General features: G+C 33.7%; 1 protein-coding gene across 1 annotated transcript; it reads left to right on the forward strand.

Annotated features, from left to right (window-relative positions):
* Positions 1 to 242: 242 nt before the first annotated feature.
* LOC126694241 (CRC domain-containing protein TSO1-like) lies at positions 243 to 9,572 on the forward strand. The gene is made up of 10 exons (XM_050390328.1): positions 243 to 441; positions 1,328 to 1,488; positions 1,633 to 2,122; positions 2,252 to 2,314; positions 3,898 to 4,565; positions 4,645 to 4,719; positions 5,215 to 5,359; positions 5,483 to 5,581; positions 5,874 to 5,940; positions 9,308 to 9,572. Exons 1-10 carry the CDS (start codon positions 367 to 369, stop codon positions 9,352 to 9,354), a joined length of 1,890 nt encoding a protein of 629 aa, XP_050246285.1. The 5' UTR covers positions 243 to 366; the 3' UTR covers positions 9,355 to 9,572.
* Positions 9,573 to 26,764: the final 17,192 nt, after the last annotated feature.

A 26,764-nucleotide genomic window follows, 5' to 3' on the forward strand; every position in this document is an offset into this window, starting at 1 on the left:
CCATCAAAGTAAGAAAAGTAGAGCTTTTTAATGGGGGCAGAACATGGGCCTTAAATGGATGACCCGAAATAAAACGGTCCAGCAAGAAAATGTGGCCCAAAAAAAGGAGAGGGAAAAAACAGAAAAGAGCGGTAATAGGGATTAAGAGATTAGATCAGGCGTTACAATTTACAAAACAAACACAAACCTAGTACGCCACTTTCCCGCTCGCTTTTAAGGTTCAAAACATTATAAACCTATGCCTATGTCCACTGTCCACACTATTTCTTGTCACTCTCACGCGAAAACTAGACGGAAAATTTTTCTCTTTTCATTTTCGATGCGAACAGAACAAAATATAGAAATTTAGATTCCGAACTAAAAACAATGAATTCCCCTGAGTCCAATCGGGTCGCCGCCATGTCATCACCCAGTTCCTCCAACAAGTCTTCGCCTGTGCAAGTAAGCCCAATTTTTTTTTTACTAATTCTGATTTTGCATATTGCATATTACAGTGTCATTTTGATTGATTGATTGTCTAATGGGTTAGATCGTTAATGTTTTTTCTTTCTTTGATTTTCTGGTACTGCTTAGTTTTGTTGTTTGGTTTTTATACATACTGTTTGTTTGGTAAGAAAATTTTGGGAAAAGGGAAAAAGCAGGTTTATACTTGATTCATTTCTTTAAATTTTATTATTATTATTTTTTTTATATGGGGTTTTCGAAATAGTGAATTTGATGGTTTATTGACTCTTGGGCTACCCTGTAGAAGAAGAATTTGATTATGGACATGGATGATAATATATTTTAGACATTGAATTGTATATACTTCCATTTGTTTAACATTTTCTTAAGAATCAATACTAAGCAATTGTGTGTGTGTGTGTGTTTTTTGTTTGGGGGGGGGGGGGGGGGGATTTGATTACCGTAATTTGTCAAGGGTTGAAATTCACTCTAGCACTAAGACTTGCTTTTTATACATTTATTTCTTCATTTTTTTTTTCCTGGTGTTAGTTTAGCTTATTGGTTGCACATAAATAATTGCATAATTCAGAATTAAGCAAACTAGTAAAGGCTTTGTGCTTTCTTGCTTTTTTTGCATATTTCATTATTTGGGTACCTAGGAAACAAAGACTTTGCCAACTGTATCTAGTGCATTTGTTTGGCTCTGCGGAGTTTAGTATCTGTGATGAATAGGACTCCAAATATGACATTCATAATTTTGTCTTTTGTTGTTCTTGGTCCATGTTTTTTCTCAGATTCTTATTAAAAATCAGGGCACTTTATCTGAGTGCTTTATAATTATGTTCTGGAGTTGTGTTTACTTGTATCTTTGTTTGAACTTTAGGAATCACCATTCTTCAATTTCCTTAGCAATCTCTCCCCTATAAAGTCAGTTAAGGCAGTACGTTATACACAAAGGTTTTTGGAATCTAATTTTCCAACCCCACTGCCCGTGTTTACATCACCTCGCATAGATCTGCAGAGAAAGACTGGTCTTCTGGAAAGGTGTGAGATGCTCTAATTTTATTACACATATAATGCTTTCTGATGATGCACATGTTGGTTATAAGTACTTTCTTAGTTTTCGTTGCTTGTTCAAGTATGCTGACATATTAATATCAATTGATGTGACTTTATTTATGTTGACAGAAACAATATAGTTGAAGAAGATTCAAATATTCGTGAACAGTGTAATACCCAGTTGAATGTTGCACAAATTCCTAGCTTGGAGAAGCAAGTCCAATCATGCAGTCCTTCATGGAGCATTGACGAATATCTGGCAGAGATCGTGGAGGTGGACTGTACACATTCAGCACATAAACAGTTGCAATTAGCCAATGAAGTGTCTCAAATGTTACAGGGTGGTTTCACTGACCCCAAAGAAACCATAAGAAAATTTGACACTGTGGATAGCAGGAGCAGTAGAGAGGCTAGAACTCTGACATCATCTGATCAAGCCGAACAGAATTTACCTTTAACTTCACTTAATTTGGTTGATGATGTAGTTGATTTGAGGAATGATGAAAGTTTTATTGTGTTCCTAAAGATTACATCTGAAGATATCAATGACATTGTTGATTCTGATGTGAATATAAACCCTGCTTTAGGAGCGCAACAATATGAACAATATGCAGCTCAGGTAGATGTTAGCATTGTTTATATATATATATATATATATATATATATATTTCTAAATTTAAAGTTGCAGAATGTTGCTCAATATGATGAAGGGCGTGGTACTTGTCAGTCACTTTCTGAACCTTTGCAGATTGGCGAGGCGTTTGAAGATTCTGATGACAGTTCAAGAGCATTACCAAAAGAATTTGTGAAGGTATAAATTAACTATGCTATTATTACTTTTTTTTTCATCGTTCAAGTGTCATGCTCTTCTTCCAAAGCATAGGTAGTGTTGCATTTCACACAACTTTACATCATTAATTTATATAGAATGGTCATTACCAGGCGTTGGTTTCACCTAAATGTGGTCATTAATTTACACTCAGCAAAATTTTTTCCCCTTTTAATAAATGAAGTGGCTGCTCCCAAAGATCTTGAAGTTGCACACTTGTGCAGCCTGAGATTTAACCATTACACTGGACAATATACTGAGTTTATGGAAATCAATATCCTATAAATAACAAACTACAATGGAAAGCACTCTACAGCATGAATCGGTCCGAGTTCTTCCCTTTCAATCTCACATGCATTCTTTGCATTACTTGCTCTATGCTTCTTCATTTGCTCTTGTATATGCATTTACGAGCCTTTCTGTGATTATGATGTAACAACTACTTGATGCAGGAACACAACCAAGATTATTTTGAAATTTTTTATTTCACATTTCCAATTATCTTATAGGATTGGAATTTCAGATTTTCATTGTTTATTTAGATAGTGATTATATTTCATGCTTTTTTTTTAGATAGGGATAAGTTTTTAGATTAGCTGTTTTTACTTATATAAAAAAAGGTTTTTAGATTATCTGTTGTTGAGAGTTTAATGAGACATGGTCTTTTATTGCTGGAAGCTCTATAAAAAGGCTCCAAGTGGGGTATTATTATTATCAATTTATTTTTATGATACTATTATTAAATAAAATTTTCTTTGTGAGAAATTTATATATCTTCTTGTTGGTGATTCTAAGCAATTTTCAGGCTGCTCTAGGTGGTGAAACCTAGATTATCCTGCATCACTACTTTTTTTTTTAAAAAAAAATTGGTCCTTGATAATTTACTCTTGATGAAAATACTACTTTTATCATTGGGCAACTTTTGTAGAGAATGGTATCTATTTATAAATTAATACTAAATTTTAAAACCCAATTAGTTCTAAAAATTTGAACTGTAAAAAATACTTCTCAGGTCTTTTCAATTTGACAGTAAAATATTGCAAATAAACATTTTTCTTTAACCTCTGCTTGTTGATATTTTTTTACAGAAACAGAATGTCCTTTGTTTGTTACACTTGTAGAAAGTTAGTACAAAATTCTTATCTCTTTGTAGCCCTTCACATGTTGGTATCCTTCATTTGAAAGAGCATGGCTTATAATCTCAGTAGTTGTATATGACAGAGATTTGATGTTGAGACTTTACATTGATATGAGAGTTTTGCAGGTGCTACATAATATTTATAATACATCATGTCTAAAATGAACATACGTAATGGTGTCAGGCATTTTTTGCAAAATGTCCTTTATAATATATTCTCCATTATCTTTGGGTTTTTTTTTTTTTTTTTTTTTTTAATATTTCTTGGGATTATCATCCTTGAAAAGCATGAAATTGGAAGAAAATGATGAATCAATTGGTAAAAGCATTCCTTTGTATTATGATTCAAGTTTAGCCCAGAGTAATTTATATTTGTCATTTCTTTTAAGAATTATTACAGTAGAGTAATTTCTGTATTAAAATGTAGGAGGCCAATCATCACCAACGTGGTATACGTAGACATCTTCATTTTGAAGCTGCTTTAGCCTGCAAGAGTGTAGCTACTGGAAAAACAACCAATTCAAGGGCTAGCCTAACAAATTTGAAAACTCTGGGTTTGTCTCATGTTGAAAGTAGAGCAACCTCCAGTGGTGGGGAGGCAGTCAACTATGCTCAGTCCAGGGCTTCCAAGTCCTCTTTCAGCCCCTTTGAAGTGGTGAGATCTACTCAAAATAGCAGGAATCCTGTAATCTTGTCCCCCATTCCATCTGGTATGGGGTTAGATCTAAATAGCACTGTCAGATCTGTGTCCTTGGGTACGGATATGTTTGCAAGTAAGAACTTAACCAGGTATAGAAGTTCACAAGATAAGGTAGTGCATGGGAGGAGCAATGATTCAGCAGAAGACCCAAATAGTACCTCAATTTCAGCTGTAGCTGGGACTATGTATTCTTATGCAGATATAGATCAGCAGGAAAGTCAAGCTGGTGTGGCAGCCAGTTCTGACACCTACCCAATCAACAGTCTGAATCCCCCATGTGATTCTCCTTTGGCACAAACTGAGCAGCAGGTTATTCCATGTGAGGGGAGAATATCTACTCCACAAAATGCTGACAGTGTTGAGGAGTTGAACCAAGAGAGCTCCAATAAGAAAAGGCAAGCATGCACTTACTGTCTTATTTATGCTTTATTTCTTTACTCATTTTGCCAACGTGAGTTTTTGGGATGCATCCAGGAAGAGGCCATCAAACACAAGTGAGAGTCATGGCTGCAAACGTTGCAATTGTAAGAGGTCCAAATGCTTAAAACTGTAAGTAAAAGGGAGGCATGTTGAGAAAATCTTAAAATGTAGCTTTTTATGTGGCCTTCGGGCAGCATGTTGAAATCATTTAATGAATCGATCACAAAGTTGTACTATTCATCTAAGTGTGTGAATTTAATGTTTATTTTCTTTTTTCTAGAGAGCATGTTCTATGGAAATCGAGAGAAAATACAGCCCTTCTATTGCTATCCTTAGCTTTTAAGAAGCTTCAGCCTTCTTTTATGTTTTTTGATGTTGGTTAGGAATTTTTTGCTGCCCCTGCAGTTCGATCCAGCCTTCCTTTGGACTTCTAAGCATTAAGTGCATGGGGAGGTACCACTTGGACTAAGGAGTCCAGTGGTAAGAAGCTTCAGCCTTCTAAACCTCCCTTTTATATGATATTTTTGATGACAGCAGATTGTCTGACAGTAACATTTTTTGAAAGACTTTCAAGCCATCTTTGCTGTTGCAGTTTGATTCAGCTGTATTCTTTGTCATTGGCAGTTATTGTGAGTGCTTTGGGGCTGGTGTTTATTGTGTGGATTCTTGCGCTTGCGTAAACTGCTTTAACAAGCCTGAATATGAGGACACAGTTCTTGATATACGACAGCAAATCGAATCTCGTAATCCTCTTGCATTCGCTCCAAAGGTTGTTAAGCATGACACTGACTCTCCAGCAATAATTATGATAATCACGTCTCAAAGTATCTATCTTGTTCTCTAGTGTGATTGAAATATTAAAATGTGTTTTGAGCAAAAGAATACCCTGCAGGAAGCAGGGAACCAGAATACTCCATCATCAGCCAGGCACAAAAGAGGATGCAATTGTAAAAAATCAAAGTGTCTTAAAAAATATTGTGAATGCTACCAGGTATGTTTTACATTGATGGCTTGTAGTTTTTATATCCAATAAAATATAGGAAAATGCAGTTCCTTCCAAGTTCCAACCACATTGTCCTAAAACTCCGTTTCAACAGATGTCATATGACATTTCCAAAATTTTGTTTTGTTTTGTTTTTTTTTTTTTAAACCCTCATATTGAAAAAAAAAAAAAAAAGGCAATGAGTTCAGTCAAGATAATGGAGTTGGAATAGGAAGTCCTTGTGGATTTTCGGTCTTTGCATTATTCTCATTGGATACACCTTTTTTTTCTCTATTTCAAGGCTAATGTTGGATGCTCTGATGGATGTCGATGTGAGGGTTGTCAAAATTCTTTTGGAACAAGTTCAGGTTAGATTTTTTTCCAATCTCTATCCTTCAGCTTCTTTTAGTAAACTCGTTTATATAGTAGCATGTTATGCCATCAGATATGTAGTATCATTGAACTCATAGTAGTCATACTTCTTCCCCCTGCAATTTGAATTACATCAGTTTCAAACTTGCACAATTTACAAAATACAGTTTGAGCTGGCTGGTGTTTGGCCAGAATTCTTCAGTTTTTACTCTATGACATGGTGCAAATGATAGCAACAGATGAGGGTGACGGTTGATAATCTAGTCGCTAATCCGTGCGATGCACGGGATTATTTTAAATCAAATGTTAACATGTTTAGGTTTAAACATTTCTCAAATTTCAATTATTGAAAGCTAAATTGGCTCTAATATAAGATGAAACATGTAATATTATGAAGTACTATTAAAAATGAGATAAATACAAATATTATGAAGTAATATATTACAACAATCATAATGTGCTCTTACATTTGGTTTAATAAGTATTATAAAAGAACCAGTAAATAGAATAAATATACAATTGTGCTTCCATCTTCAAACTTTATCCAATGCTTTTCAAGAATGTATTTCCTCCCTTTCTTAGGCTCTTCTCTTTTCTCAATTTCTTCAAGCTACATAATTTTTTGCCAAATTAGTATCAAGTATAACACCAAATTATACCAATTTATCAAAGATTTACAATGTAAAACCAAACACTCTTAATGTCAATAAATTTCATAATATCCCCACCCCAACTATTGAATTATTAAAAAAGTTGAATATTTCTATAATCTTCATGAAAATAAGTATTCCATTGGTTTTCATCATGAAATTCAGAAATAAATAACAAAATAGATTATTCACACACAAAAACTTCAATATATCCAAGTTATAAATAAAATACCAGTACGAATTGTGCTAAGGTGGAAAATGGTCCTATCTTTTGCCATATATAAATAAAACATGACTTGAGACCTCAAAAGCTTATTTGAAACATGTTTAAACTGTACTATATGCTTTTATTCAAACATTAAGAATACAAAAGCCAAAAATATTGAAAGACCACATAAAAACCCAAAACCCAAAATCCAATTTGCATTTAATTTTGGCAGAAAAATTTTGTGGGATATAAATTTAACTAAAGCAACAACTAAACCACAAACCCAAAACTTAATCATTCATATTTCAAATCCCATCAAGTTTCCTCTCATGGGCTAACCACAATTCAAAGAACACCAACTAAGAAGCCTTGCAACCATAAATTCATTGACGCAACTTTGATAAGTATAGTTTACAGCTTTTGTTATGTTAGAGAATGAATAGAGCATCAAGCATAATTGTAATCGACCGATCAACAATTTTATCAACACAAATTAAGTTTGACTCCATGACATCTAAATTGTAATCAAATAGCACTAAGAAAAGAATTGGTCTAAGTCTCAAAACACTGAATAAATTTGAGAAAATATTATATAGTAAAGAATTGAATACAAAACATTACCTTATGCAACATCAGCGACAGAAGCAAATTGAGAGTGATGGATTTGGCTAAGATTAGAGAGAGAGAGAGGATAGGGTCTGAGTTTGAGCCTTGAGAAAATAAAAGAGAAACAAATGAAACATATTAGAGAGAGATTATAGGCACTGGTTAGCTACATCCTCTAATATTCAGGTGAAATTTCAAACATGATACAATACCTCTTTTAGGCATTTTGTCATACAGATGCGTGCTTGAGCATATAAGGTTTGATAATTCAAAGAAATTACTAACTATAAGAGATATTATGAGGTAAAAAAACAATTTAGCATATGGTAATCAAAATTTAACATACCTCCACTTTTTGAAATTCCAATAGAAGGTTTATCAATTCCAAAGCTAGTCTACATGAAACAAATATGTATTTTTAAAATTTAATACTCAATTTGAATATTTAACTTGAAAAAAGCAATTTCTTCCCCAAAAAAGAAAAGAAAAAATATATAGAAACTTTTTTTTTTAGAAGAAGAAAAAAATAGTGTGTTAAAAAATAAAATAAAAGTGACAGTGTAAGGGAGTATAATCATTTTTTCAAAAAAAAGGAAAGGCATATGATAATTTTTATCATCCAATTCCGTATGTAAAAAAAAGAGACAACCAGTGTAGCGCAGTACTTGTGCTTACTTTGGTTTGTTCAATCCCCACAGTTACACTTGCCTCCTCCTTCTTTATTTATTTATTTTTTTAACTTGCTTATATAATAATAATAATAATAATAATAATAATATTAACACAATAAATTGCTACAATATTTTCACAATTGTTGAGATGTTAATTCTTTAAATGTCAAAATAAAATAATAAAATATCATTGTTAGGCATAGTTTGTATGTTGTATAATATGTTGGGTTGTATGGCAGTAGTGCTGTGATATAGAGACTGTGCAGTAGTAGTCTATGACTAGTCTGGATGGTGTAAAGGCTGTGATAGTGTGTTAGTAGTATACGTGCCTAAGTGTCCATATGAAAGTGGTACATTAGAGTTGGTTAGTGACTGTGCAAGTCAGTTAGAGTTAGTCAGAGACTGATGGGTCATTGACAGTTGTTTTGGTGTTGTATAAGAGACCAATGAGTTGTATAGTGGGTAAAAAAGCAAGTGTATTTTTTCAATGCAACCTTTCCCTTTTCTTTTCTTTGTCCTTTCCTTTTTCTAAATTCTGGAGGCCTAGCTGACCTTGAATCCAGCTACACAATAAATCCATAATTTCAATCCTAACAATCATATTGGAACTAACCACAACTAAAAATAAAGGTTTGTGAAAGAAAAAAAATGTTACATCTACAACATTTTCATAACAAATCTTAGGTAGTAAATTGTTATTCTAATTTAAACTTACCAATGAAATTACTTTTTTACTCACCAATAACAACCCGTAACAACTTACTTATGATTTGTAATGAAAATGTTGTAGACGTAGCATTTCTCTCGTGAAAATGTTAAGACATTCTGTTGCCATCACAATATATTCACAATTGCTAAAGTGTCAATTATTTACAAGTTAAAGTAAAATATAACAAAATTATAAAAGTATTATGAAAATGTTGTGCCATTTTTTGTGTTTCTAGAAATATTTTTTTATTAGTCAATTTTTGTTAAGCCAAAATTTACTATTTCACAAATATATGCAGTTTTCTTTAGTTGAATTTTTGTATTTTCTTTTGTATTTTTTTTATGCAAAATTTTAAGTAAAAATACATAGTTTTGCGTGTGCACGCACACACACAAAAAAAAAAACAAAAACTTAGGATTAATGTTTTATTGTTATGCATTTAATAATACTGTCTTGTTCCTGTTTCTGCCTATACAAACATTCCTACTGATATTTTTCAACGAATTACAAATGAAGCAGATGGGGCCGCTTGCAAGAGGTTCAATCGACTAATGGACTTGAGGTAAATGAAAGCCCACTTCACTCCTTAGTAGTAGTAAAAACGGACCGAGCTCTAACACCATGCATGGTACTCATGGACTCACTAATAATGGTTTGCACTTTCTTTCTTATTTCTGTGCACCCTCAAGACTCAAAGTTCGGATTATATGGGATGATGATTTGGATTGAGATATTCTAACCAGGACCCAACCCAATAAATAAAGGGCATGTCTCAAAATTTCAACACATTATTAATATACATACACTACTTGCACACACCATCAAGAAAGCTGATCAACCGATCAATACCACAAAGCTCTAATTGATCCAATCAAAGGATTTTAATATCTTTTGCCAAGTCAATGAAGAAAGAGATGAGTGAATGAGACTTGTAGGTGACGCGAGCCCATCTGAAAAGTAGTACTCTAACCTCCATCACCAAGCAAAGGATTTTAAATCACAAACCAGCCAAAAGCTGTTGGTTTTAATCACTTATACCTCCAAGCATCTTGTCATTTGAACAAAGAATATCTGTCACAAGAATCACAATAACAAAAGCCAGTCCTAATGAATAAAAATAATAAATTGCAATTCACCTTTATCTTTTGAAGCCAAAATATTCGGCATGTGAATGGAACCTCGCTGATTTTCAGGTACTGAAAATTCCCAACCAAAATTGAAATCATACACACTCCTTAAAAGTGACCTATGATAGAATCTGAACTGAGGCACTCATCAAAATTTTCAAGTTTACAGGACTTGTTAAAAATATAGCTCAAACCCGTAACCAAGTTTCAATAACGCCATCCCAGTAAGTGAAAAAGCCCCCACAACCTTTCTTAAAAGCATTCTGCTCTAAATAGTAAGTGAATTTGCACATGTGGATCAAGGAGCAGAAGGTGATTCCTCACTAGAATCTTCGAATTTGCACATGTGAATCAAGGATCAGAAGGTGATTCCTCACTAGAATCTTCTGAATCTGAACCGTCAACCATCTTCTCAAGTGAATCCATATCCCCAGCTTCAGAGAGAGTGTGTATCCTAAGTTTGTCTGCATCATCACTGAGGGAGGAAAAAACAAAAAATAAGTGAGCACTGCAAACAATGATTTTAAAGTATCACAGAAAGAAAACTGCAGAGTTAAATGTGTCAAAATGACAAGTTATAGCACTTTTAACTCCTTTGTTTCTTTATGAGAACCAAGAAGTCCAAAATTAAGGATCGAGGCATACTCTGTAACCCCAAAAATTTCCTTGACAACCAAGGAGCTATCTCTTGAACAGAACTCCGGCAGCTGGCCCAGAAAGTCAAACAAAAGTATGATCAATTTCAATGCGTTAAAATCCAGAGCAAGCCACAAATTAAGTTCAAAGTAATCAAGTCAATTTGAAACTACTTGTTTGACCAAAATTTTAATTAACCAGAACAATCATATGCAAGTTTAGTGCACAACAATATACTGGGAATTCTTACATGCAAATTTGTTTGAACGACCCATCCCCTTTCACCCCCAAAAGAACATAAGCTAAAAGTCAGAATTTAGAAATTCATATTAAAGATATTTAGATCTGTTGCTGATTTTAATGTTCTTCCAACAAAGGATGGACTTAGCCGGCACAATCATATGCAAGTTAAGTGCACAACAATATACTGGGAATTCTTACATGAATGTCAGATATGTACAATGCTTCATTAGGAATAAAAATTCAGGATCATGGAGCCCAGTGCCAAATCTGACATATACGTGTCTTCCTCGTTCAGAAATCAAAAACCATTTCTATTCAAGAATGTTTTGAGGGGCCCAATAATACAGTAAAGCTAGTTATCCATACTTTTAAAGCCATAAACCTTAACATCTACTGATCTACTCAACCATTTGAAGGTATAAACCTTTACTTGATATGCTTGAGTCAGGCAGGTTTAACTCTTGCAAACTAGTTTAAAACTTCAAAGAGGAACAAGAGCCAAAAGAATTCCAAGAAAAACTTTTGTTTTCCCCTTTCTTGAGGCAGTTTTTCAACCAGTCACAGAATTAACTTACATTGAAAAATTAACATAAATGGGTAAAAAAGTGTACCATACTAACAAGAGCTAGATATATGCATTAATAACAGCAAGCAATGTAGTGTTGTTAAAAAGTCAATGCAACAACTGTTAAGCCACTTACCTCAGACAGATAGAAAACCTTTCCAAAAAGGGCCTGAACAGCTAGTTTTTTTTTTGAAACCCTTTTCAGAATAACCTGACATATCCATGACAACTGGGCCTGAAAATCATAGACAAGCCATAAGTATCCAATAGCATAGCATCAATTGTGAGGTATTTCTCTACCTAAATTCTCATTTTTCAAATGTTCCTTCAAAAGGTTAAGTTGGCAAATTCAATTATATCAAGTGCACAAGGGGATGAGAAAGTCGGCAATGTAGACGTCCCATCACTAGTAAAGGGTGAGAGAAGAGAAGAAGAAATCAAGAATAAAATGGAAGAGAAAAGAGCATAAGCTTTCATTACAACAAAGGTCTCCTCCCCTTGGTTTGCTTCCAAGTAGCTAGTTTTGTAAAGCATGTCTTGTATTAGGTTGTGAATAGCTTTAACTAGAATAACAAATCCTAGATTCAGGGCCTAGAGAGAAAAAGAGTCCCAATCAAAACACAATACAGGGTCTACTACCTATGATGTCGCCTACTAGCAATAAAGTTACAAGGAGCCAATGTGCTCTAACTAAAAAAAAAAAAAAAATGGCACTTCTTCCTCTCAATGGTGTGGGTGAAGGTAAGGCCATAGGTTCAAGACTCATTGTGCGCATGTGTAAGTTACTAATATAAAAAATAATGTTACAGTGTGACCTTAACAATCCTTATGCCTCAAAAGAAGAGGTTCATGGTTGATCAATTGACCATAATTTGCATAAATAACTATAGCAATTTCCTACAAAATTAGTGATTAATATGCATACGCACATTTGTGTACATGTAAAAGTTAGCACATATACAAAAGGGAAACTAACAATCACTATTTGCATAAGAGTCTAATTTCCTTAAAATAAAATAAGAATAAAAAGTTGAAAGCCACCAGTGATGATAATGTATGTTAAATAATTATTGGATAAATTTTTTAAATTTTATGTAGTGAAATTTCTATACCTACTTCGATAATAACTATTTAAATTTCTAGACCAGGGGGCACTTTTTGAAAATTATTTATTTACCCATATGTTCTAATTATATTTACAATTAGCTCATAAAAAAATGTCATTCTCAAAAAAAAAAAAAAAAAAAACCCCTAAAAAAATTTCACTTGTTCCCTTCAAATTTTTTTAATATATTTAAATTCTCTTGTTTGTATAATCATATTTATATATATGTTTAAATTTTTGTTATTATAAATTTATAATCCTCCCCAAATATATTTCAAATGATAATAGATATATTAGGCTATATTTCAAATGATAGTAAAGTGATTTTGTTTTTTGGGTAAAATGTAATAATATCTCTTCAAATATAATTCATTTTTTAAAAATTTTTATAAATTAATATACGAATTTAGGAGATTTTATCTTATATAAAAAAATAATTAAATGGAAAAAAAAAAAAAACATGATAACAATGGAAGACGAGAAGATATAAACAAAGACTTATTAAAACATAAAGAGGAGAGAGAATGAGGGGATGATGATAATAAGGCCATGTATAATAAATCTTACATTTTGTAATATATATCAAATAATAAATGGGATTCAAAACAAAGAGAGTTTAGAAAATTTAAAAAAGAAGATAAGATGAGTGAAATAGAAAAATGAATGACCCATGCCAAAAAATAATTTCTAATGGCTGAACAAACTTGTGTGTGAAGTACTAGTGTGAAATGTGAATGTGATTCGTGCCATGTTATTAAAGATCATTCCTTCAAACGCGGCCTTGACAACTTCTTTTATTTTATTTTATTTTTTGGATGAATATTGAAAACTAATCATTACTCTTCCCTTTACTTCCGAAAAAGTGTGAGAGGGGGAAAATTCTTCCTAATTATTAATTTGCCAAGTGTCTTATAGTTCAATTAGTTAACATTTTTTATTACATCTAATGTAGATATCTAAAACTCAAATTCCTCCTTTTTTTTTTTTTCTTTTTTTCAACTATCGAATTATATTTAAAGAAAAAAGTTGTACTTTTAATTACATGCATACCATTTTTTTTTAATGAGAGAGTTTTAACCTATGACGTCCACTCCTAATAATACCTCTTTGTTATTAAACTAAAACACTAATTAGTTTTTAGTGTAAACAGGAATTAAACCCCAACTCTTTATTATTAAACATAAACAAGAATATTTGAAAAATAGGTCAATGCCAAGATGATAAAAAGCTTAACACCTCTCATTCTTATTACTTTCAATATGAAAAAGAAAAAAAAAAAAAATGAAAAGGACGTCTTGTGTTTGTTTGCAGGTGAAATGTAGACAAACTTATAAAATATTTTCCATTAACCGTAAAATTCTTTAAATCTTTCAAATAATTATCCCAAAGATAATTATCCTAAAAACTTAATTTTCAATTCAATTTTAATATTACCATATTATTCTTTTTATTCCCATGCAACCAGACTTATTTTAATTAAAATAAACTACCAATCACAAATGGCTCTGAGTAGTAAGGGAGTCAATACCATACCAAAGGCCGTTTCGTTTAGTTAATAGAATGAAATATTTCGGTACCGTTTAATACCGGTGTATCGTTTCGGGTTTACCATTATTTTATATAATGTATATTATATTAAGAATTATAAAATTTCAAACTCATATTTCACCAATTATGTCATATCTCAAACTTAAAATATCACTCCCAATAATAATAGGGATAATTACACATAACCCACCTGTGGTTAGGGCGAAAATCACTTTGCCTACCCGTGGTTTGAAAAGTATCACTTAATCCACCTGTGGTATGTTTCCGTCAATCTCCGTAACCCACCTCAAGCCCAGCCGTTACAAAAACACCTCTTAACACCAAAACACAACATAACGCGAATCAAAACACCCAAAACTCAGAAACTTTTCAAGAGAGAGACTTGTGGTGAGATTAACGTGTTCTTCGTGGTTTTTATATCTCTTTTTCAGCCTGTCCTGGCCTGGTGGTTTCATCTCATCACGGTGGTTCTGGCTCTCCATAAGTGGTTACAAATTTTCTCGCCATTAATGAGTTGTGGCTCTCCATTTGGTGGTTTTGTGTCACCATTTGTGGGTTTTGTTGGTTTTTGCATTTGGGTGTGCTTTATTTTTTTTGACAGAAATCACGATGGCCAGTGGTTATGGGTTCACAATAGAGAGAAAATAAAGATAGAAGTTTTCCCCATTGCCTCCCTCAACCCTTTGGCTAACTCCTCGAATTAAAAAAAAAAAAAAAAAAAAAAAAAAAAAAAAAAAAAAAAAAAAAAAAAAAAAAAAGATTGGAAACCAAAAAGCATAACATAAACTACATTTGGGAACCATTAACAACATAAACTGCTGCCAGCACCACCATCACCACCACCACTACCTTCACCTCTCCCACCAGAACCTCCATAGCCACCCGACCCACCATTTGAAGATGTAGAAACTAGAAAATGATCAAAACCCAGTTACCACTTTTTGATTTTGTTTCTCTTGCATTTTTGCTTTATTTTTTGTTTTGGGAGGAGAAAGACATAAAGTTTGAGCCACCGTGACGACATGAAACCACCGGGTCGGGAAAGGCTGAAAAAGAGATCTAAAAACCACGAAGAACACGTTGATCTCACCACAAGTCTCTCTCTTGAAAAGTTTCTGAGTTTTGGGTGTTTTGATTCGCGTTATGTTGTGTTTTGGTGTTAAGAGATGTTTTTGTAACGGCTGGGCTTGAGGTGGGTTACGGAGATTGACGGAAACATACCACAGGTGGGTTAAGTGATACTTTTCAAACCACGGGTAGGCAAAGTGATTTTCGCCCTAACCACAGGTAGGTTATGTGTAATTATCCCATAATAATAATATTGATAATAAACATTTTTTAAGAATATATTAATATAATAAGTCATTTATGTACATTTCTTTATATTGAAAACTAGAAAAAGAAAAAAAAAAGTTGCTTCTCAGAAAAAAAAAAAAGAAAAAGAAAACTAAAAGGTTCAATTGATGTGATGCAATTAATGCATCACATAACGTGGGGCTCAAAACTGAAAAAGAAGTAAAGGTTGAACCATTCAGCCCATCTTTTATTAAAAAAAAATATAAGGGTATGTTTAGTAATTGTTTTTTCCTCTTATTTTTTGTTTTCAAAAACAATTTTTTATTTTTGAGACTAAAAAACTTTTTTGGCAACCCAAAATGGACAGAAAACAAAAACTGTTCTCAAAACTCAATTTGTGAAAGAAATTGAAAATATGCAAAATGTTGTTTTCAGTTTCTAGTTTTCAAAAGTCAATGAAAATACGTATTTGATTTAATGAATTTGTCTCATTTAATGAATTAGCATTAGAGTTCAAATCCTAGTAACAACATATTTTAGTATTTTCTATTTTTTTCTTCAAAAAACTATTTTTTTTAAAAAAAAATTCAACTAACCAAACATGTTTTTTATTTCAAAAATACAAGAAAATTGTTTTTTCTTTATATTCCCCAAAACAAGTTTTTGAAAATAGAAAATAAAAACTGTTACTAAACATAATCTAAGTTTTCAACATTTCCAAAGCTAGTCACATGTAAAAGGGCATAGGAAATTTCAAATAAAATACAAAACAAAGAAAGAGAAACCACATAGCAATGTTCATTGTTTAGCAAAAAAGAGAAGAAACCAAAGTAGTGGAGACGGACAACAAACAAGAAGAAGAAAAACACCTAAATATTGTACTTAAGATAGATAGATATATATATATATATATATATATATATATATAACTAACTAACTGCCATTAACTAATCTTGACAATATATAGGTACTCCCTTTAAGGAAATACATGTTTCTTCGACGTGTGGCCATCATAACTACCAAAGCACCATGTAGTACCTCCATAGCAATCTTGAAACCCTTGGATTCCAACAAACCAATTGAAATGAAATTCCTCTTCAAATTAGGTATGTATCGAACCTCATTCAGAAAAAAGAAATGTTCCATCATGCAGTTTCAGCTTGATTTTACCTTTCCCCACAATCTCATAGGTTTGATCATTACCCATGTTGACTGAACCAAGTTCCGACTCTTCTAGGTTGTAAAACCATTTCTTCTTCGGACACATATGGAAGGTGCAAGCTGAATCCAAAACCCACTCATTTGAATGGCAAACAAATGATGAACTAGTCAATGCAAAATCAAAATCCTCATCACTATCATGTGCTACATTTGCATTAGAATCCTTCTTGTCCTTGTTTTGCAACAAAGGACAATCTTTCTTCCAATGCCCCTTTTTGTGACAATAGGCACACTTATCTTTCTCGAGTTTCTTATCATTAGACATGCCCTTAACAATCAAAGCCTCAGTCATTGTGTCCCTTTCAACTTGCTTATCTTTCTTACGATACTCATTATTAGTCAAAGCATTGGACACATCATCAAACCTAATCTCATCTTTTTCATACAGCAGTGTAGTAATTAGATGATCATAAGTATCAAGCAATGAATTCAACAACAAGAGAGCTTTATCCTCACTGCTAATATCAACTTCCAAGTTTTGCAAATCAGCAAGTATTTTATTGTAATCATTCAAGTGCTCAAACATAGAAATACCTGCATGATATTGGAAACGAAAGAGCTTTTTCTTCAAGTAGAGACAATTCTCCACACTCTTGGTCATATGCTTGTCCTCCAATTTCTTCCAAAGCTCTTTAGCCTCTGTCTCCCTCATAAAAAAATACTTTTGATTCTTGGCCAAACACAAACGAATGGTGCCACATGCTTATCTATTAATCTCTTCCCAATCCTTGTCTGACATCCCTTCAGGTTTGTCATCCAAAGTAATATCCAACTCTTGTTAGACCAAGACATCCATAACTTCGCATTGCCACATGCCAAAGTTATTCATTCCATCAAATTTCTCTACTTCAAATTTGGCATTAGAAACCATCGTCCTAACGACCAAAGGTTTTGCAGAAGACTCTGCCAAAGCTTTTCCTGAGAAATCTGCCGAAGATTTTGTAGAGAAATCATCTGACATCTTTCTCCCTAATAATCAGATCCACGAACTAATCATCAAAATCTCCAAAGAGAACAAATCCAAACACCTAGGTAACAAACCTTGACTCTAATACCAATTTGTTGTAAAATAGCGGAAGCTTAAACTTAACACGATTAATTGTGAAAATATTTTAGGCTAGAAAAAGATCTCCAAACAATTAATAGGAATGAAAGAAATTAATCCAAAAGAAGATAGACACAAAACACCAAGATTTATGTGGTTCAACAATAGCCCACATTTACGGCGATGACGAACAAATTTCACTATATCAAATTGCAACCCACAAATATGAAATAACCAAACCAAGAAAGAGCCTCTTTTTCTCACACCTCAGAATTCTCCTCAATTTGCTGTAACAACATTATGCTTATATAGAAGACTTGAGTTAGCTAGCAGATCCAAAACCAAGGACTAGACTTCTTTTCTACACACAAAAGGAGAATCACTCCTATTCCAAATAGAACTCAAAACCAAGTAGTAGACAAAACTTCTAATAGAGCTTGATAAATTCAAACAACAGTAACCCAAAAGGAATAAAATTCCTTTCTTATCCAAATCCAACAAGGAATCAAACTCCTAATTCGAGCCATATTCTGCAAACACTGGCAATGATAAATCTCTCCATAACCCATTGAAAAAAGAAAAAAATAATAATAAGAAAAATTCATACTTAACATTTTTAAATACACTTTAATTAAAAATTTAAAACAATAAATTTTAATTTTGAAATGGAGGATAATCTTTGAAATCTGTCATTAAACAAAGGGCAAGTTAGCACACGACATTTGCCACTCATAGTTGTGGTAAAGAAATTGTGTAATAGATTATGGTAATAGATTTTTTTCCAGGTTATATAGAAGGACAATAAAAATGTTGTTTTCACTGTCAAATCATCATTCCATGATGTGAGTCAAAGCTTAAAGGAAGATGAAAAATAGATCAAGAGGGGGGAAAAACTACATAAATAAAGGGAGAAGAAGAGATAGGAAGTGAGATGAAGAAACAACTAGAAAAAGTAAGCTTGCTCCATGCTTCAAGGATATCTTCTGGAGTTTTGGAAGATTCTTTCATTTATAATTTTATTTTATATTGGGCATAATTGAGAACTCAGAACTAACCAAAGGCATCTTGGATAAATAAAAAAATAAAATAAAAAGCCTTTAGACATTTTTTCTTAAATATATATTTTTAATTTGGATCAACTAATTATTATCATAAACATTACTCAATAAGACTTATTTATTAAAATAAATAATTTATTACTCATAATCATCATCATCATTAAATAAATTATATTAATTATAATAATATTAATAATATGGGATAATTGCAGATTACCCACCTGTGGTTTAGCTCGAATTTAACTTACCCACCCGTGGTTTCATTTTTGACACTTTACCCACTTACTTCTGTTTAGTCTCTGGTACCCACCTCTATTAAAAAAGAGGGGGTAAATAAGTCTTTTTACACCCATTTTATGTCTCTATCCTCCCAAAAAAATAAAAAAGAAATAAAAAAATAAAAAAAAAAACAAAAGAAAAGAAAAACAAGATTAAAATATTGTATTAGTTTCTCACAATTCACAAACATGAAGAACATACACCCAGAAAACTAATACAAATCAAATCAAGCAATACCATCAAAGTACAAACCATAGATTTATCAAAATACAACCCCGAAACCCAAGTCAAAATACAAACATCAACACACCCACACACATCCAAACCCACAGATCCATCAGTAACCATGCCTCAAATCCCATTTTTCAAACCCCAACAACCAAAAGAAGCCCAATCCCTAAATCAAATAAACAAAGAAGAAGAAAAATATAGCACAACATTTGATCCAACATTTTAGACCAGATTGGCTTCAAAATTAAGCCCACAAAAAAGAGTCACAAATTGCTAGCAACACATTGAAAATTAACATGTAGAGAGTGAAAAATCACAATTTCAACTTCTTTGTTGGAAGAAAAAGAAAAAGAAAAAACTTAGAGAACTTTAATGGAACTTAAGAACAAATGAATTCAAACCCAGACATATATTTGAAACCCCAATTTCAAATCCAGACATATATTTCAGGGACTTCTCAAACCCAGAAAAATTAAACTCAAATCAACCACTCCACAGATCTCATCCTCTCTTTGTCTTCCCCCTCTCTCTCTTTCGTCCATCCATCCAATATATCATTGAAATCTCTGTAAATAGTGGAAAAATCCAACCATCAAATTCCAATTTACCCTCAATACATATATTATTAGAATGAGTTAGCATTGGGAGGTAGAGGTACCGGTGGGCAAAGAAGAAGCCGTGGCAGAGGAAGACGTGCTCGCTGTGGGAGGTGAGAAGCTCGACACGATTGATGAGGGAAGGGTCAAGCCTTTGACAGCCAAACTTATCGATGAGCTAGTCGTAGTCGATCTTGCCTCCGTCTTTGTCCAACACTATGATCCTATCCCCGCCGCTTTTCTATCCATCAATCCCAAGACCCACGGCGAGTTGCTACCCACGGCCCCACAAACCCAGGTCCACCCACAGCACCACGACCCCACGCTGATCTGGAGGCCACCCAATATAGAGAAACACAAACGAATTAAGACCAAAAGTGTTCCCAAACATGAACAGGTTGGTAATGCTCAAAACCCAGAATCTGTAGGTCTCCTTCTTCCTCGGTTTCCTTGCACGATGAAAATCCAGATGATTCTCGAACTAATAAATCAAGTGGGTGCCATTGTAGCATCTAAGATCTTAGGTGGGTGAGCAAGTGTGAGAGAGTGTGTGGGAGACAAGTGTTTGATCTGATTTCTTTGATTTTTTGATGAAACTTGTTAGAGTAACGGAAAAATTAGAGGTGGGTTACGGAGCATAAACGGAATGAACCACGGGTGGGTAAAGTGTCAAAAGTGAAACCATAGGTGGATAAGTTATATTCGGGCTAAACCACAAGTGGGTAATCTGTAATTATCCCTAATAATATTGTCCACATTTATTTTTCCACTTTGGTCCTAATTGGCATTTTGTCCTATTCAGTCAAATTTGGTTCTGTTTGGTCTACGTTGGTCCTATTGGGTCCATTCGGTCCATATTGGTCCTATTCTATCCACTTCAATCCTATTCAGTCCACATTGGTCATATTCAGTCTCTTTAGTCCGCTTTGATTCTATTTGGGGAGGCATGATCGTGGGTTGTCCTTCCCATGAGCCATTGAAGATGAGGTACGTTATAATGTGCTGCCCAAGCAAACTACTGACCAATGAGGATACCTGGTGCAACACCATTTTAGGAATGGTCCGATACCACCCTAGGGCAGTGCTTATAATAATAATAATTATTATTATTAATTATTAATTATATCATACTTTAATAATCCATTAATGATGATTATGATGTTTTTTGAGTAATGATTATTATTTTTGTTTTTGTTTATAATTATTTTGTCAACGTTCCAAAATCATAGTGACCTAATTGTGATATTAATATATATCCTTAAAAAGACTACCATTAAATTGCCTCTGCTCGTATATATAAAGGCCCTGTGTTGAAACCTGTGTTGAATGGGGTATTTGAAATTAACTTGTCAATCAATACAAATTATATTTTTTTTTATTATGAAAGTTTCTTCTAAAAGATTTTTCAATGTCACTTATTTTAAAATTCTATAATTTTATTGTTACTATAGATTGCAAAAGTATAAATGTTCTTTCTTTTCTTTTCTTTTTTATATTGTTACACAATGAAAAAGGAGAGAGAAGATTTGAATCTTAGTTTTGCTTATAAAGGAGAATAGATAATCTCATTTGAGTTACAAGACTCTTGGTTGTACAAATGTTATTTCTAGTTTATCAAACTCATGATTCTTGTTCTTCTCAAGTCTTTTTCAAATGGGTTTAACTTTGAGTACTAACATTTACCTTTTGATCACGAATTAAAAAAGAAAATTGTAAATTAGTTAGTTGTTAAAATTAAAAAATACACTAAAACAAAGTATCCATCACCTAAAGAAAAAAGGGTTGACATTTATTAAATCAAAGTTCACGTGAGTAAAAAAAAATAAAAAAATTGAAACAAAGCCCACACCTCAAAGTAGTCTGCCACTACCTAGTACCTATGAAAAGAGAAATATAGGAAAAAAGCAAAAATACATAAATATCCTGTTTTAGTGTAATTACTTTTTTTTTTTTTACAAGATTAACCTTATATTTCGTTATAGTATATGCCTCAATACTTTTTTTTTTTTTTTTTGTTTTAAAGACCTTATGCCTCAATACTTATCGCAAAGGCAAATTCACTTTTTAATGGGATCGATTATAATTAACAAGGAGCATACATTAACTCTAGAATTAAAAGAAATAAAAAAACTCTTGAACATTACTTTGTGGAATTAAATAAAACTTACATGTACTAAATACAAGAACAGAATCTTCTCCCAAAAAAAGGGCATTTAAAATGTACAAAGTACAAAGGCTGGCACATACGGCCACTTTTAGTGATCGAGCACCATCTAGGTTCAATCCAACAACAGTCCAATTTTTCTCTGGAGCTATAAAAATCCACAACATCCTCACTCTGAAAGGATTGATACTTACTTGTCTCCAGTGAATAGAAGACAATGCTTTGCCCACAAAGTCTAGGAAAGTAAATCTTGTTTTCCATTCCTGGTGTTTGTGCTTTCGCTGAAAAGGATGATTTGGAACTAAGAAAAAGCATATAATCTCCCAAACTTTCAACCCTGATCCATGTCATTTTTGATTCATTCAGCTTGAAAACTCGAACCCATTTTCCAAAAAGACCCACAAATACTGATAAGAGCTCACCATCACATTCTACAAGAAAATTTTGGATGTAACCAGTGCATGGTGGTTTAGGCTTGGTAAGGACATCAAAAGTAACAGCAAAAGTACCCTCTTGCTCTTCATCATTTAGCTTCAGAATTGCTAGATTTCCTTTCTGACCCAGACAATAAAATGCTCCTCTGTAGAGAACTGGGCTATTGTCATCAATCAGAAAGTCGGTTTTATAAATTTTTCAGTCCAAACCTCATCCCCAACATACAAAACCCCACCTTCTTCTTTAGAATCACAACTAGTACACATTCTGATGTGCATGGAGGGGATGAAATGCCAATGGAAGTGCATGTCTCAATTGAAGAATCCGAGAATGGTAGTGGGAGAATCACTTGTGTAAATGGATTGGAAAGGAACGGTGACTCATCGTCTACTATCAATAGCAGCCAACCATGTTTTGTGCCACAAAAGACATTGCTTTCTTTCAATGGTTGTGGCAAGCTGATGAAATATTTGTCACCACACCTTGGGTCAATGAAAGCACAAGCACCATCTTTCTCTAGAAAAGTCAGCCATGGAGACAAAGAAAGGTTTTCAAACCTTTGTGAGGTCATTCTCCATTGGATCGATGGAGCCACAGAATGAAACCATTTACAGGTAGCACGAAAGTGCAAATAATCAACAAAACATAGACGACGGAAAATCAGTTCAAACAAGTCGGGAGAAAGGTAAGGTAAATGTACTTCTTCATGTAGGGAATTTAACCGAAATCCCAACCTGTGAGAAACAAAAAATAGAGAAAACACACACCAAAGAAAAACAATCACACGCACAAGACAGTATTTACGTGGTTCGGCAATTTGCCTACGTCCACGGAATTGCAGGGATTTTACTATTATCATCAGAGAAGAAGAAAATACAAGATGCGGCTACAATTATTCTTCACATAAAAAACACAGAAACCAAACCCATAATAAAAACCCTAATCAAAGTCGGTTGGTGAGTGAATGAGAGTGAGGTGACTAGCTGAGGGGCGGCTGAGAGAAAACGAGAGTGAGAGTGAGAGTGAGAGAGGTAACGGGTAGCAAGGTGGAGTGATGTCGTAAGTGGAGCATAAGGCGAAACAAGGCTGTGGGGCCGTGAAGCTGAGTGAGGCCGTGACCATGAGGGGAGTGTTTGAGGGCGAGGGAAGGTGGCCGATGGTAAGAGCTTGAGAGAGAGAGAGAGAGGTTGGGCGGCTGAGAGGTGAGAGTTGGGTTTAGTGTTTAGAAAATGAAATCTAAAAGGAAAAGAGAGTATTTATATTACTAGGGTTTTAAACTTTTTTTAATATTATGTGTATACAGGTCGGGTTCGGGTCAGGTATGCATAAAACCCGGACTCGACTTGGACCCGCTTCGGGTATTTTTTTTAAACCTATACTCGACCCTATAATTTATCGGGCTGGGTAAAATTTGACCCACTAGGGTTGGGCTGGGGGTATCTGTAGGTCGAATATAAATTGCCATCCCTAGGAGAGTCAAAAACAGGTTTACCTAGTGTAGATGAACTAGATAAAGGAAAGGACAAGGAAGGGGAACCAGATAAGGAATGTGAAGAAGTTGAAAAAGGAAAAGTGGACTCATGGAAGACAACATCTCTAGAGACAGAAATCTTCCTAGTATGAAGGTTAAGAACCTTGTAACCTTTCATATTAAAAGGATAGCCTAAAAAGACACAAGGTGTAGCTCTAGAATCAAATTTCAATTTGTGAGTAGGAGGAGTTGAAACAAAGCACAAACAACCAAACACCCTAAGATGAGTAAAGGAAGGCTGCTTATGAAAAAGAAGCTTAAAAGGGGATTTGGGGTCTAACAAAGGCATAGGCAACCTATTAATCAAATAAGTAGCTGTCAAAATACAATCACCCCAATATGCTGAGGGAAGATTGGATTGAAGCTTAAGGGATCTAGCAACATTCAAAAGATTTTGATGCTTTCTCTCAACCACATAGTTCTGCTGAGGTGTATAAGCACAACTTTTTTGATGTACAATGGCATGATCACTATAAAAATTGGGCAGAGAAAATTCTAGGGCATTATATGATCTGATTGTCTTAATACCAGTGTTAAATTGGGTCAAAATCATGTTATAGAAAGAGATTAAAAGTTGTTTAACATCAGACTTAGCTTTCATGAGATATACCCAAGTAGACCTAGTGGCATCATCAACAATAGTAAGAAAGAACCTAAAACCATCATGAGTACAAATAGAATATGGAACCCAAACATCCACATGAATTAAAGCAAATGGTTCAGTACACATATTGTTGATTGAAGGAAATGGTAGCCTTTTTTGCTTAGCCAAATGATAGATAGTACAAATGTCACTACATTTATGGCCTGTTTGGATGTTTAAAAAAGGAGGGGAAGTAGAGTAGAGGGAGGGAGAGTAATTCAATTACCTTGTTTGGAAGTTTTTTAAGGAAGGAGGGGGAGGGGTTTCAACTACCTCTAACCCCTCATTTTTAATTCTCCCAAATTGGAGAGATTTGGAGGGAGAGTAGAGTAGGTAAATTATTGACCAAAAAAATTCTCCAATTTACCCTTTCTAAATTAACAAAATTACAAACTGATTATATAATAACCTTTGTTTGTTTCCTGAGAAAATTTAAGCATTGACTTTTTGGCTGCTGATTTGAATCCGAAGAAGAAGAAGAAGAAGAAAAAAAAACCAAGAATCAAATCGGATTAGACCTCACTCTCACTCTCTCATCACATGGCTCTTGTTGCTCCTCGATCCAGCGACGCAATCTTCGCCAATGTCGAACGTGTGGTAAGCCCTAAAGCCCCCCTTTTTCTCATTTAAAAAATTTACCTATTTTCAATTCCAAAATTTCCGATTCATTTTCTCGAGAACCAAATGGAACTTTGAAAAATTGGTACAAAATGCGGAGCAGTTTACCTTGATGTACGGTGCGATCGTGCGCCAGTTGCTTACCGATCTGGAGGAGGTTGAGGAAGTCAACAAGCAGCTTGATCAAATGTAAATTTTTATTTTTATTTTTATTTTTTACTAGTTTCTTACGCTTTTATATTTCATAGATTTTTGTGTTTGATTTGCAAAAAATGTTGGTTTGATCTGAAGAGTGTGAAAGCATGGTGGTTGAAGATTGGGCCTCTTCTTTTTGGCTTTTTACTCTTTTTTTAGTTTTTAGGTATATACTTTATTTTGTTTTATTTTTTTAAAAATTTTATTTATGCTTCTCCCAAAAAAAAAAAAAAAATTCACTTACATATTCTAAGATTTGGACAAATGATAATCAGGTTCGAGACTTTACAAAATTGATAAATTAATCATAGACTAATGTTGCAAGTCCATTTTCAAATAGGGGTAAATTTGTCTATTTAAATCATTTCCTCTTACTAATTTTAAAAACATCCAAACAAGGTAGAGGATAACCATTCCCCTTTACTCTCCTCTCTCTCTAAACTTCTAAACAGGCCATTAGTAGAAAATGAAGGTAATACATCTTGTAAAGATGACAATTTATTAAAAGAAGGATGTCCTAATCTAAAATGCTGCAAGATGGACATATCTTTATTTGAAATAGAAGTTGAAAAAATTGACTTGAGGTTCTTGTTGGTGGAGATGTGATCTGATAGAGAAGGTGGAGTCCTAGAAGTGGAGTTCTGCAGCAAATACGGACCATTTTGGACATCACCCACTCCAATCGTCCTCCAACAAGAAAGGTCCTGAATGAAATAGAATTGAGACAAAAACACAAGACAAAGAGGCAAGCTTTGAGTGAGCTGATTGACAGACACAAGATTAAATGAAAAAGAAGGAACACAAAGAACATGTTCAAGAATAAGGGAATTGGAAAGCTTGATAGTGCCAATATGAGTGACATGTGCTAATTCACCATTAGGTAATTCAACAACACAATGGGAAACAACAATATAGGATTGAAAAAGTGAGATAAAGTAGGCAATGTGATCACTTGCTCCTGTGTCAATAACCCATGTACTACAACCAAAAGTAATTCTATTCACAAGCTTAGCATAAAATGTGGAATGCTTGAGATTACCTGCCAAAGGTGTAGATTGAGAAGCTAAAGCTTGATTGGAAGAAACACTATTGGCCATGGCAATAGAACTATTTTGAGCATCAGACCCTCCAATCATGGCAAACAGTTTCTGACATTGCTCCAATGTAAAAGGAAAATGTTGTTGTGTAGTAGCAGTAACAGACTCTTGAACAAAATCAAGAGATGAAACTTGATTTGCCCTTGCTTTGGTCTTATATCTAGAAGGATATCCATGGGTTTTGTAACACTTCTTAACGGTATGACCAAGCAATCCACAATGGCTGCAAGTAGGCCTCTCTTTTCCTTTCTTGAAAATTCTTGGAACTAGAACCAGGATTCATTGCCTTTGCTGTGAGGGATATGGATTCAACAAAAGGGCCATTGTTGTTGCTTTGTCCAAC

This window comes from Quercus robur, chromosome 8 (genome assembly GCF_932294415.1).
Source record: "Quercus robur chromosome 8, dhQueRobu3.1, whole genome shotgun sequence".
Lineage (NCBI taxonomy): Eukaryota > Viridiplantae > Streptophyta > Magnoliopsida > Fagales > Fagaceae > Quercus > Quercus robur.

Excerpts from the sequence above, each read along its gene's own strand:
- LOC126694241 (XM_050390328.1), top strand. The coding sequence starts at position 367 with ATGAATTCCCCTGAGTCCAATCGGGTCGCCGCCATGTCATCACCCAGT. Across the intron at positions 1,489-1,632 it reads AAGACTGGTCTTCTGGAAAG|AAACAATATAGTTGAAGAAG; the intron begins GTGTGAGATGCT and ends TTATGTTGACAG. Across the intron at positions 5,360-5,482 it reads CTCTTGCATTCGCTCCAAAG|GAAGCAGGGAACCAGAATAC; the intron begins GTTGTTAAGCAT and ends AATACCCTGCAG.